At 60.1% G+C, this 12,445-nt stretch overlaps 1 protein-coding gene across 1 annotated transcript; it reads left to right on the top strand.

Moving 5' to 3' along the window:
- Positions 1–4,310: 4,310 nt before the first annotated feature.
- KAZALD1 (Kazal type serine peptidase inhibitor domain 1) lies at positions 4,311–11,458 on the top strand. The gene is made up of 5 exons (XM_075107523.1): positions 4,311–4,406; positions 5,932–6,532; positions 7,735–7,895; positions 9,379–9,526; positions 9,722–11,458. Exons 2-5 carry the CDS (start codon positions 6,031–6,033, stop codon positions 9,805–9,807), a joined length of 897 nt encoding a protein of 298 aa, XP_074963624.1. The 5' UTR covers positions 4,311–4,406; positions 5,932–6,030; the 3' UTR covers positions 9,808–11,458.
- The last annotated feature ends 987 nt before the right edge of the window (positions 11,459–12,445 follow it).

Raw genomic sequence — 12,445 nt, 5'->3', positions numbered from 1 at the left:
CCAGCTCATCCCAGAGGTCACAGGCCAGTCCCCAAAAGGCAGCAGCCGGGTGTCCCTGGGGTGCTGGGTGGTGCTGGACCGGGGACATCGATTGGTCCTTCGCATTTTTAATGAGCTGCCCAACCGCAAGCTTTAACCTTGCCCATAATGAGGGCAAGCAGCAGCAATTCCTACCGCCACAGCCGGCTCCCCCAGCCTTAATGAGCTAATCAATACTTGTTCTCAGCTTAATTTCCAGCTAATTGCTCTTTAATGACGCCTGGAAATGGGCAGCCTCTTGCAGGGGGGGTGGGCAGGCTTTCCCTCCCCAGTGGCAGGGGGTGCCGGGACGCTGCCAGTGGGTCACCTTCCCTGGCTGCGTCCCGGTACTGCTGGAGCCTGGGGAAAGGGAGGGTGGCAAAGGGGGCAGCAGGCACAGGGTACTGTGCCACTGAGCTGGCAGCACCCTCTGGAGTACCCATCCCAGCTGGGGGGCTGTGCAGCCCCATGCACCCAGGACAGGCTAGGCAGAGGTTCCCGGCACCCCAGGAGGGTCCTAAAGCCCCTCAAGACACTACGTTGCGGCAGGGGTTCCCTACGGTGGGCTCATGGAGGGGGAGGCTTGTTTGGGGGTGCAGGGAGATGGGGACACTGAGGTGGCCGTGCATTGCTCCAGGATCTGCAGGCCCAGGTACACGGACAGAGTATCACAGCAAGGGGACGGGGACAAGGCCAGCAGTGCCCTGGAGGTGGCAGCAGAGACCCCCCAGCCTCCTGCCTGCACCGCCTGCCTGCACCTCTCTGTCGCTCTTTGCCGGGCCAGCCCCTCAGGCGGTGCGGGGGGGCGCTGAGGGGGTGCTTCTGTCTGCTGCGGAGTCAGGGGTGCGGGGGGAGTCCGGCATGTCTCGGGGCGGTGGGAACCCTGCTAAGCCGACCCCGAGGTGTCAAAGTTGGCAGGGCTGTGTCAGCCCGGGGGGTGGCGGGCAGAGGGGGCGCACCCCCGGGAAGGCAGTCCTCATCGCCCATTTGGTTCCTGGCCCCGGGTTATATGACCTGCTTTTGGATGGAGCTGGTGGAAAAACCGTGGCGAAAGCGGGGGATTCCTGCGGGGAAGGAGCCGAGCGGCATCCGGCCCCGCCGAGCCGCGGCTCCAGCCCCTGCGGGAGAAGGGGCCCAGCATTCTCCGGCCGGGGACAGCCTGGGGACCCCAGCACCCCTTGCCACCCGGCCACTGCGCCTCGAGGTCGGCCTGAGAGCCCCCTGTCCCTCCTGCTCACAGCTGCAACCGTTTCCCCAAGAATTTGCTGACGAGTTTGTTCTTGGGAGGAATTTGCTCTGGAGAAACCTGAGCCTGGCCGCTTCCCAGCGCGGGTCCTGCCTGGCACACAGGCAGGAGGGACCTGCCTGCTGCCTGTCCCTTGTCCCCGCAGTGGACCCTTGGGACATGGCTGGGACCCCTGAGAGCTGCGTGGCCTTGGGCTGAGCTGGAGGGCTCCTGGCTGTGTCAGGCTGCTCAGAAGAGCAGGAAATGGAGATGAGCAGTGGGTTTGAGCTGAAACGAGGGAGATTTTGTTTATTACAAGAATGAGAGACCCAGCAGTGTGCTGGCAGCACCCCCTGCCCCAGCATCTCCCAGTGACATTTGCTTCTGCTGTGACATAACCCATATTCCAATCCCTGTTACGCCTCCCTGATATGATGTGTGTTGAATCTCTTGGCTCAGAGTTTTTTTTTCCAGGCTGGGTTTTCCTCCTTGGCCTCGACTGCTGGAAGCCCCAGATCCCTGTGGGGTGGACCAGGAGATCAGCCTGGTGCTGCGTGGGGGGGTGGTCAGTGAGGCACCCTGGACCAGCTGTGACAGCTCTGCCATCAGGGGCACATCCTGATGCCAGAGCTCTGGAGGGGTGCTATGGCTGTGGGTCTGCTGGGAGCACCCACAGGCTCCTGGCTCCAAGGGGACCATCACAGGGGGGAAATGGTGATGGAGAGCAACGTACCAGGGTGGGAGGAGGGGGTTGTGGTGCTTGAGGCTTGCTGCACCTTCAAAGCCCTGAAATTTCAGGAGCCTCACTGGTCTTGGGGCAAGTGAGGAGAAAGGCGGGATAACTGGCCAGCTCGGGTGGGGAGCCAGAAATATGATTTACCCCAGTGCCAGACCACGCAGGGCTGCAATCACCCTTTTCCCCCCCCCAGATCTGCTCCCAGCAACCAAAGCCACAAGGCCTGGTTGCAGCTGGGGGCCACACTGACTGAATTGAGGTGTGATTGAGCACAACTCCTTCTTAAGCACACGTCAGATCTTCCACCCTTCATTCATGGCTGCTACTATTTATTAGCACATTCAGTAGTCTCATTAAGCAGGAGGTTTAATTACCTGCCAGGTTTGAGCTCCATCTTGTTTAGCTGTGCTGCACTGCACTGCCCATGGCTTCCAGGCGTTGGGTTGTGTTGCACCACTGCTGAAGCTTTCCCTGCTCACATCTGTGGCTGGATTTCACCCCTGGCCAGGGGATCTCTGTCTGGAGATGTGGCCTCTCCCTGCCTCACCAGTGGCAGATGCTGCAGCAATGCTTGGGTGAATCCAGCCACCCAGAGGCCATGGTAACCCCATGGGGACAAGGACATGCCAGGCGTCAGGACCATGGCACATGGGTGAAGGAGCCAGGACTGGGCTCCTCATGTGTGAGGAAGGACAGCAATACTGGGGCCTGTCCCTCGTCCCCCTGCCAAGAGCAAGAGAAAAAAACAATGAGGAACCATGACTGACCCCACTTTCCAGAAGTGCCTGGGATTTAAGTGCTGGCTCTGTTTCTGTGCCGGCCCAGAGCTGTGTGGGCTGAAGGTGGCATCTGGGGCCAGACTTGCCCCACTGCTTTGCTCCCTGTGTGGGGTAGGAGCAGGCGAGAGTACGCTTGGCACAGGGATGCCCAAGGGCACAGGCGATGCCTCATCCCAAGGCGGGGAAGTGGGGCATGGCGGGGACAGCCTAGGAGGCTCAGCACCCCTGGCTGGGTCACCTACAGCTTGTCCCCTCTTTGCTCAGACTGTGAACCAGCTCTGGGGGGTGCATGTAGGAAAACCTCCCACACACACCCCCCAGCTGCGACTTTTTCCCTGCTCCCAAAGCAGCTGCAGCCCCAGCTGCTGGGGGACTCATGGATGCATGGCCCAAAAACTTGCTGCATGCTGGGAGTGCACTCGATGGGCTGGGCAAGGGGAACCGGGAAGGGAGGCAGCCCTGAGCCAAGGGGCTGGGGGCCGCGGAGGGGGAGCAGGAGGCGAGCCTGAAGGCAGAGCTGGCAGGAAACCCCCCTCTACGGTGCAGGGCTGGAGGGGGGGGTCTGGCTGGCAAAGGCGGATTTAGGGGGAGCTGAATCCTGGCGCATTTTCCATTGTTAGCCATGGCTGGATTCTCAACGTGACCAAGCAAAAGCCCTGGAGCCCGGAACGAATTTACAGAAGGGTGTTGGAAAGCAAAAGCAGATTTTTGCAGTGTGGTGAAGGAAACCAGATCCTCCAAGGGGTCCTGCGATGAATTTGCTTTGCCTGAGCTTCACCGGGGAAGCAAATCCCACAAATTCCTTGCCTGGAGGAGGGGAACGGGCTGTGGGATGCCCTAGCACAGTGGTGGGAGCAAGATGCAAATACATGGTGTGTTTGTGCTGCAAAGGCATGCCAAGTGCCCTGTTTTTCACGGCCAGGGAAACTGAGGCAGGAAGCAGCAAGGCAGCTTGCCAGGGGGCTCTGGAACCCCAGTCCTGTGCAGGTTTTGCACTGCTGTGGCATGGAGCAGCCCCACCACTGCTTCCAACAGCTCCACTCCAGCCAAGGTAATGGCATTGCTTGCACCCCAATACCTGCTTTGTACCTGGCTCCTGGGGTGGGGTAAGTGCAGATGTACCCCAGGAATTAGCTCTCTGTTTAATTACAAGAGCTGCTCAGTGGTTCAGCCTATTTCCCACCCAAATTACAGGTTGAGAGATGCTTTTGCCCACTTCCCCGGCCATGCCTGCCCCAGGCTTTTTCCCTCCCATTCACTTGTCCCCACGGGCCTCTGCAGAGCTGGTCTCTGCCCCCCACCCTCATCTCCATCTGCCCCATGGATGGAGCTGAGCATCATCCCAGGTCCCCACACACGGCTTAGGGTGACCCCAGTGTCGGGGTCCGCGGGGAGGTGCCGGTGTTGGCGGGTCGGAGCGGCAGAGCCCGGGGTGCAGTGGGTGGCGGGACCCCGGCAGGGAAGGGGTGCCGGCCAGGCCGGGTCCCAGTCCAGGGGTGGGCAGCGGGCCCGGAGAGGGGCGGGGGGACTCACGTTTCGCTGACATCACGGCGGGTGCCGGAGCAGCCGGGGGCCAGCAGCCTCACGGCCACTGCGCACCGGCGCCCGCCCGCCCGCGGCCCCCCGAAACTGCTCCCCGGCACCTCCGGTAAGTGGCGGCATATGGCGGGGTGGCTTTCGGGGGACCCCGTGCCCCTTCCCAGGACTCAGCCAGGACCCCGCACTTGAGGAGCCAGAAACCAACTTTGCAGTTATCCCCCCCCCCTTCCGTGGCCCCCCACATCCATCGGGGGCTGGAGCCTTGCTCCGTACAGCCCGGGGTAGGGAGGGCTGGAGGGGGGGCTCTGGCACAGGGACCTCCTGCCTCTTTCCACCCCGGGGGGGCTCGATGATCTTCGGTAAACGGGTCAAAGCTTTGCAGTTTGTTATCCTGGGGTTGCGTGTGTGTAACGCACTGACCTGGCCAGCCCCACCACCCCACTCCAGCTCTGGGCTGCGTGAGCTCCAGAGGGTGGGGGGATCTGCGGGGTGCAGCCCTCCGGGCTGCACCCCGCCCTTCGGTGCTGTTCCCAGCAGGAGGGGAGGGGGCAGCCCCGCCACCTGGGTCCCCTCCCCAGCCCCGCTCACCCATGCTGGGTGGCCCTAGTACAGGGGGCCATAATTTCACTCCATCTCAGGGGAGGCAGCCAGGGTGTAACCAGGGGCCCAGGGAGGTGTTCGCAAAGCGGTTTAGTTCATTGTCACCCCCTCTGGGGACAGGTTCCGAGACCCTATGTGTTCCCCCAGCAAAGACGGGAAGCCCAGTGCAGATGAGCCTCCCTGTTTACCCAGGGCTGGGGGCTAATAAAGGCTTGGGGTCTGGGGACAGGGACCCTGCTGTGTCAGTACAGGATGACGACACTGGGCCTGCTGCCAGTCTACTGATTGCTGACGTGTGTGCTGAGTTCCCCCGTGCTCAGCCTCAGTTGCCTGTGTGATAATTGAGGGGATCACAAAGGTTTCTTGGGGAGTGTTTTTTTCCCCTGCTCAGGCAGGTGGTGCCTAAAAAGAGGGGTTACAACACAGGGAGGGGAGGAGGACAAAAGCCAGGTGTGACCGGGAGCATCCTTCTGGCTCGGCTCCTCTCCGCCAGCTGCCTCCAGCATGGAAAGTGCCCCTTGTCTGCAGGATCAGCCACTCCACTGTGCTTGGCTGGATGGTGCGGGAAGAAAAGGCGCTTGTGAGTCTTGCAAAGGGATGGGGAAAGGAAAGGGGCATCTGGCTTGAGAGCAGCTTCCTGAGAGGAGGTGAGGAGCAGGAGGGTACAAACCAGCTGAGTCATGACAGTGTGGAGCAGCCTGTCCAGGCCCCCCACCAGCCCTGTTGCTCCCCATGCCACAGTGGGGTCTGAGCAGGCTGGACTATGCCTGCCGGTCTGCCAGGGAAGAAGGATAAAACCTGGTGGGCTTGGGGTCAGCAGCCCCATCCCACTGGAGGATGGTCAGCATCTCAGGGCAGGAGCTGGTTGGGGAGCCCCAGGGTGGGAAGGATGTGGCTGCAGGGCTGGCAAGGGGGGCTGGGACCAACCCTCCCCTTCACATCATGCAGCACTGCCTCTCAGGGCAAACCAGCTGGGAGCCAGAGGGGTGGGAGATGCTCTCTGCACTGGTAACACACGTCCTCCCTCCTCGCAGGCCAGGATGGCTCCTTGGTTCTAGCCAGGGAGGCCAGAGCAGTGCTGGAGATCCCTGTCCAAGTGATGGTGGGACCAGGATAGAGGAGCTGCCATAAGGATGTCTGAAGCCAAGACCCTAAGCTCCTCCTGCCTCATGCTTTCCTTGCTCTCCTTGCACTGGGCTTCGCTCCAGCTGGGCCAGGCTTTTCCCAGCACCTCTGACTACCTCCAGCGGGGCTGGCAGCGGCTGTTGGAGGAAGGGGAGGGCTGTGCTGAGTGCCAGCCAGAGGAGTGCCCGGCACCACGTGGGTGCCTGGCTGGCACGGTGCGGGATGCCTGCGACTGCTGCTGGGAATGTGCCAACCTGGAGGGACAGATCTGTGACCTGGACAACACCAATCACTTCTACGGCAAGTGCGGGGAGCACCTGGAGTGCCGGCTGGATGCCGGGGACCTGCGGCATGGAGAGGTGCCCGAGCCCCAGTGCACCTGCATCTCCCACCTGGCCCTCTGCGGCTCCGACGGCAAAACCTATGCCCAGATCTGCAGGTTCCTGGAGGTCGCCCGTGCCCACCCCGACTCCAACCTCACCGTGGCCCATGAGGGTCCCTGCGAGTCAGGTAGTGCCCCAGGAATGGCTGTGCAGGCAGCGGGATGGAGGCTTTTACCTCTTGGGAAGGGATAGCAAGGGAGTCTGGTTTAAACATTTCACTTGTCAGCAAACACGCAGCATCTGCAGTAACATGGCAGCACCAGAGGCTGGGTGCAGAGTACCCGCCCTCTGGGGTCCCTCTCCTCGAGGTCCCCCGGCTCTGCTACTCTGGGGCAGCCCCTGTGGATCTGGCACCTGGAGACGTCGGGGAATGGCTTTGCCAAGTGGGAGTGGGGTTTATGGGAAACAGCAAGTCCTGCTGGAGCAGATGAGGAAGTTCCAGGGAATTGTTAGCGAAATCTTGGCGGCAGTACTGGGTTCACACTGGCCTGGCGCTCCTGAGAAATGCGGCTGCCTCCTGCAAATGGAAACCTGGGTCAGCTTGACTTGGCTGCATGATTTCCATCTTCCATTTAAAACCCAGTGGAGGTCTGGGGGAGCAGGCAGTGGTGGGGAGAGCATGTCCCAGCCCGTCCAGTCCACACAGGTTGCCCAGTGCTGTCACCGCAGCCTGAGGGGCCTCAAGGTTGACTTTATTTTCTGTAGATCATCATGTCCTTGAGTTTTTTACCCCAGGTATATTTGGAGGTGGAGGCCTTCCCTTAACCTCTGGCTCATGCAATAGGCCAGATCCTGGAGCAAGTGTGGGCAGGAAGGCTGGTCCTCACTCCATCCTTCTAGGGACCTGCTGGCTCCCTTAATCGCTGGCAGAGGCCTTGTTCGGCTGGAAGTTCATCCCCACCAGCCTTGGGCTGGATGAGTGCCCCTCAGCCTTTCCCCTGCAGCAGGAGTGTGCCCCAGTTGTGCAGGAGAGCTTTGCTTTGTAGCGTTGCTGTTATTGAACTGTTCCCACTGCCTGTGTGTCCCTGAGCATCACTGTGCAGGTGGGAAAAGCAAGACCAGGAGGGATGGCAACCCCTCATGGTCCAGGGAGGCTGGGGAGGAAGCCCCCAGTCCTGGCTGCAAGGAGGGACCATGTTCTGGGGCAAGGTGAGGGTCTGTCATGGGTGGAAGAGGAGAGGAGCATGGGAAAGGGCCCAGCATCTTTACATGAGCCAAATGCTCCCACCCCAGAGGAGACCAGCTCAGACCAGCCCAGGAGAGCCCACGGGGCTTGCAAGGGTAGGACCTCTTCTAAGGCCATCCTGCTCTCCTGTCGCTTCTCCCCAGAGCCCCAGATCACCTCTCCTCCCTTTGACACATGGAACATCACCGGGCAGGATGTCATCTTTGGCTGTGAGGTCTTCGCCTACCCCATGGCATCCATTGAGTGGAGGAAGGATGGCACAGAGATGCTGCTGCCTGGAGATGACCCCCACATCTCTGTCCAGGTGAGTGGTATGCCTATGGCATCGGACGTGGCCCTGGGGTGACCCAGAGATTGTGGGCAACCAGACCTGAGGATGGTCATCCTCTGGGGGTGGCTAAGCCTGGATGCCTGGGGATGAGAAGGAGTGACTAGACCCTGCACACCATGAGGACTGGCTGAGCCAGGGCTGGTGTCTTGGTGGTAGGAGCTATCAGCGTAGCTCTCCTCTGCAATTTTCTCTAGTAGTTTTTGAGCTTATGAATATTTTTTAGGACCTGAAGAGTCCTGCAGCAGGCAGTTCCCCACCTCCCTGCCTTTAGTTTGCTCTGCCTGCTGTCTTCACTTGCAGCCCCGCCAGCAGGGCCAGAGGAGACCTCCTGAGGCCCCTTCCAGCCTGGGTTATCCTCTGCTCCCACCAGCAGATGCAGGCTGCCCCTGCCCTTTTCTGCCTGCTGCTCAGAGCAGAGCCCCCCTCCCAGGGCTGGCACACCCAGGGTTCAGCATCCTGCCTGTGGCCGGCCACAAATATAGCGCCCAGCTGGGTGTACCCAGCTATTAGAGGGTGTGGGCAGAGGCACAGGGACTGTGCACCAGTCAGGCATTGGTGGGGAGCATGGGATGCATAGGGAGATCCAGGGGAGCACTTGGGACACACCACCATTGCAAGGTGATGTGCTGGTCCCCCTCCATATTTCTGACCTTCGTATCACCCCACACCCTGATGCAGGGTCCAGCCAAGGATCTTCACCCCAAGCAGGGCTACCCTGCCTGGCTGGAGGAGACTCGGCTGTCCTCCACCCCTGTCACCGCACCATAATAGCAGCCTGCAAACACAGCTGCAGCCCAGCTGGGTCAGAAAGATGTTATTTCTTGCTGGGGACAAACAGAAAATAGCATGGTTGGTGCCAGACCAGTCCTGGGACCTTGCTGCCTGCTGAAATGGAGGACTCAGGGCTTCTCTGAGCTGTTCTGGGCTGGCTGTTCCCTTTGTGAAGGCCCTGGCAGAGTTTGCAGGGTCCTGGTCCTCCCGTGCTGCCAGTCTGCCTGTGCAGCTCAGCTGCTTCCCCTGCCCTGCCTTGTCCCATCCCTGGCTGTGCTGCTCCCAGCATGACCCCGAACCCCCAGACCATCCCAGCAGTGTGCCAGCAGCACAGATGGCCCCTTGCTTCAGCCACGCTGCAGAGCACTGACCCTGGCATCCTCCCAACATTCAGGGATGCCGGTGGCACTGGGGGCACACCAGGGAGTCCGGGGCACATTTGTGGGGTCCTCCTCAAAACAGGCCTCTCAGGCCCTCCCAGGGGAAAAAAGATGCCCGTTCCCCCCACCTCCCCTGGGTAGTGGGAAGAGGGAAGACCTGCATCCAGGGGTCTGCGCCTGCCCCCAGAGTGGTACTTAGGTGGGGGGACAGGTTCCCTAGGGTTACATCCCCCTTCCCATCCATTCCAGCCCCACACTGGGCTTTCCTTACCCCAGTGCTAACCAAAATCCACCCCTTCTTGCAGTTCAGAGGTGGCCCCCAGAAATACGAAGTAACGGGCTGGCTCCAGATCCAGGGTGTGCGGGTGACGGATGAAGGCACCTACCGCTGCTTCGCCAGGAACAGGGTCGGGGAGGTGGTTGCATTAGCCAGCCTGACTGTCTTCACACCGGGTGAGCACCATGTTCTTGTCCCCCTGATCTCATGGGGACGAGGGAGGGGATGTTTGGGCAGGGTGCACTGGTACGGTGGGAGCTGCCCGTGCATAGGGCTGTGCTGGGGATGCCCCAGCAAGCTGCCATGCACGGTTTGGCTTTGGTCATGGTGGGGAAGGGCAACGTCACATGGTCCCTGCTCTGCTGTTTCAGACCAGCTCAACCTAACAGACTTTTCCCTGCCGAAGCCCCGCACGATGCCTGAGGACTACGGGGGGAGTGAGGAGGACTATTACTAGCCAGGAGACTGGATGTCCAGCTGGAGAGATCACCTTACCCACGGTGACCATTCCTGGGGATTGGGGACATCTCCAGAGCAAGCACACCCCAGCCTAAACCTCTTTCTCTGGACAGTCCTGGCACAGCAGCCTCTTTTTTTGGGGGTGGGGGACAGGGTGACACATCCCTTTGGGGTGCTCGGGGAAGGGATGCTGGCTGGTTGGTGGCACATATTTGGGACCAGGGGCAGCTCTGCCTGGGGCAGGGTAGGTCTGTCCTCTGGCACTGTGCAGGGACATGGTGGCAGGTGGGATGCTATGGTGACAGCCATGCTGTATGTGACAAGGACTTGGTGCTGGGGGTGGAGGCAGCCCCCAGGGAGAGGGAGGCCAGGGCAGGGGCATCTCATTCCTGTGCAAAACGTTTTAGGGAAGCCAGAGTGGAGGGCTGGGACCTGGTTGGGACACCCACTGTGTCACCCCCAGGGCCAAACTGTGTCCCTCAAGGCAGGGACAGCTGGGCTTCTCCCCAGGACCTGGGGAACTTGCTGCTGAAACATCCTTCCTTCCCGGTTTGTTTTTAACCAGAAAAGTAGTGATTTGAGGAAACCAGACACTTGCGGTTTTCAGTGCTGTCTTTGTTCCCCTGGACAGCGTTGGCCCAGCCACCCATGTGATCAGAAACACTTTGGCCTTTTTTAACTGACTTCATGTTTTCCCTTCCAAGTAGCTCTTTACTTTGCCATTTCAGTTAATGTTAGTTAAAATATACACGTAGGTCAAAGCCGACACAGACCAGGTGACTGTCCTGTATCCACAAGGATTATTCTGGGGGTGAGGGAGGGTGCAAACATTGTGGATGCTACCTTGTCTGTTGTGAGGGTGCTTGGGTTGAGGAGCCCTCCTGCCCATCCTGGTGCTCACAGCTGGTCCTGGCATGGGTCCTGCCCCTCTCACCCCGCATGGCGACAGGGGTCCCCAGCAGACCATCCCCTGTGCAGTGGGGAAGCATCAGGCTGGCTCTTTGCACCCATCAGTTCAGGTCCCATCCTGCCTCTGCCTGTCTTCATCCCAGGGTCCTGTGCCCCATGACACACGGTGACAATAGACCTGCCAGCACGGCGGGGGCACAGCAGCTCTGTGCCTGGCTGGGGAAGGACAGGGAGGCTCCTGTTTTCACTGGAAATGCTCCATTTTTAAAGAAAACCTGCCTGCCTCCCAGACCTGTTGCTTTAGAGCAAATCATCCTTTTTGGGGAGGGTGGGAAGGAAGCACAGTGTTTTGCTCAATGTCTGGAGAGGGCTGGCAGGAACCCTTCCTACAGGCATCACAGGGCTGAGCTCCCACTCAGGGGGTGCTTTGCCCCTGAACCCAGGAGTATTTAAAGGACTTTTGAGACTCAAAGCCTCCCTGTGGGCCAAATGGCTCCCAGCTACCCAGTCCCAGATCCAGGAAGGTCCAGAGCTATGCCGGGAAACCAGATCCCAGGAGGAAGGAATTGGCCAGTCCCCAGGCAGGAGCAGGCAGGATACGATGAGGCTGGCAGCTCAGGTGTTGTGCTGCTCTCCTTCCCTTGTTTTTTCTTTGCTCCCTCTTTCTCTTGAGAGCTGGCTCAGACAATGCACTTACAGCATCGAAACCTGCACAAGCAAATAAAAGGGATTTGTCTGGAGTTGGCAGTGGAGCAAAATTCCTGCAGCCGGTGAGAGTGGGCCAGCCCTGGCCCCTGCACTGCAGCCTGACAGGGCACAGCTGGCAGTGCTGCCACCCTGCCTGCCTGCCTGCCTGCTGGGCTGCCTGTCCTCTCTGGCAGCAAAGCCCTTCTCAGCTGGGGAAATGCAAAAGCCACTTGTACCTTAGTTTCTCCTCCAATCTAACAGCATAATACCATCCTCCTGGGGCTGCTACATCAGTGTAGGAGGGTGTTTGGGAGAGACCAGCGACAGAAATGTGCTGTTGATTTTTATTTTACCTTTTTTGGGGTGCAAAACCTGCATTTGGGGAAGCTGGGGTATTTTCACCCATCCCAATCCCCTCCTCATTTCACATACAAATCAGCTGGTGGAACTGGGCCATGCTTAGGCTGAGGCTGCCACAGGGAAACCCGAGTGTCCTGGCACTTCATCAGTCGAGAGCCACTCCTGGGCTCCCCACCGGTGCCTGGGACTGGCCCTGGGCCAGGGCTGCCATGCCAACCCTCCCCAGCACCAGGCTCCCCTTGCCTGCCCTGCCTGTGCTGGCACAAATCCAGGTCCTGCTGGGTGTGGGTACAGCACTAGGCTAGCTGGGGGGGGTCAGATGGGTCGGACCCCTGTCCCTGGCTCTCTGCACACTCTGTGGGGTGACGTTCTCCCTGGACACAGAGGGGCATCTGCATTTTGGTCTCAATCCTTGCCCCTGTCAGCTCTGCACCTGGTCCCTGTGGTACCCCCAGGTACCTGGCAGGGGATGCTGTCAGCTCCCACTGCTGACCTACAGGGAGGGCATCAGGGACATGGTGGTTGAGAGAGGGGGGAGCTTGAGCAAGAGCCCTTGGCCAAAATTAACCAAACTGGGGGCTGCATCTCCCAGTTTCCCCAGATCTCAGTGTGGCAGCTCAGCCAGTATTGGGGCTCCACTCCATCCAAGAGGAGGGGCAGTAGTGCAGCCCCAGGGGCAT

Source organism: Phalacrocorax aristotelis, chromosome 12, assembly GCF_949628215.1.
Source record: "Phalacrocorax aristotelis chromosome 12, bGulAri2.1, whole genome shotgun sequence".
Lineage (NCBI taxonomy): Eukaryota > Metazoa > Chordata > Aves > Suliformes > Phalacrocoracidae > Phalacrocorax > Phalacrocorax aristotelis.
This window is presented reverse-complemented; position numbering and strand designations above follow the sequence as displayed.

What these genes read in the sequence shown, in the direction of transcription:
- KAZALD1 (XM_075107523.1), top strand. Translation starts at nt 6,031, where the DNA reads ATGTCTGAAGCCAAGACCCTAAGCTCCTCCTGCCTCATGCTTTCCTTG. An exon ending in TGAGGGTCCCTGCGAGTCAG is followed by an intron (nt 6,533 to 7,734) that starts GTAGTGCCCCAG and finishes GCTTCTCCCCAG; the next exon opens with AGCCCCAGATCACCTCTCCT. An exon ending in ACCCCCACATCTCTGTCCAG is followed by an intron (nt 7,896 to 9,378) that starts GTGAGTGGTATG and finishes CCCTTCTTGCAG; the next exon opens with TTCAGAGGTGGCCCCCAGAA.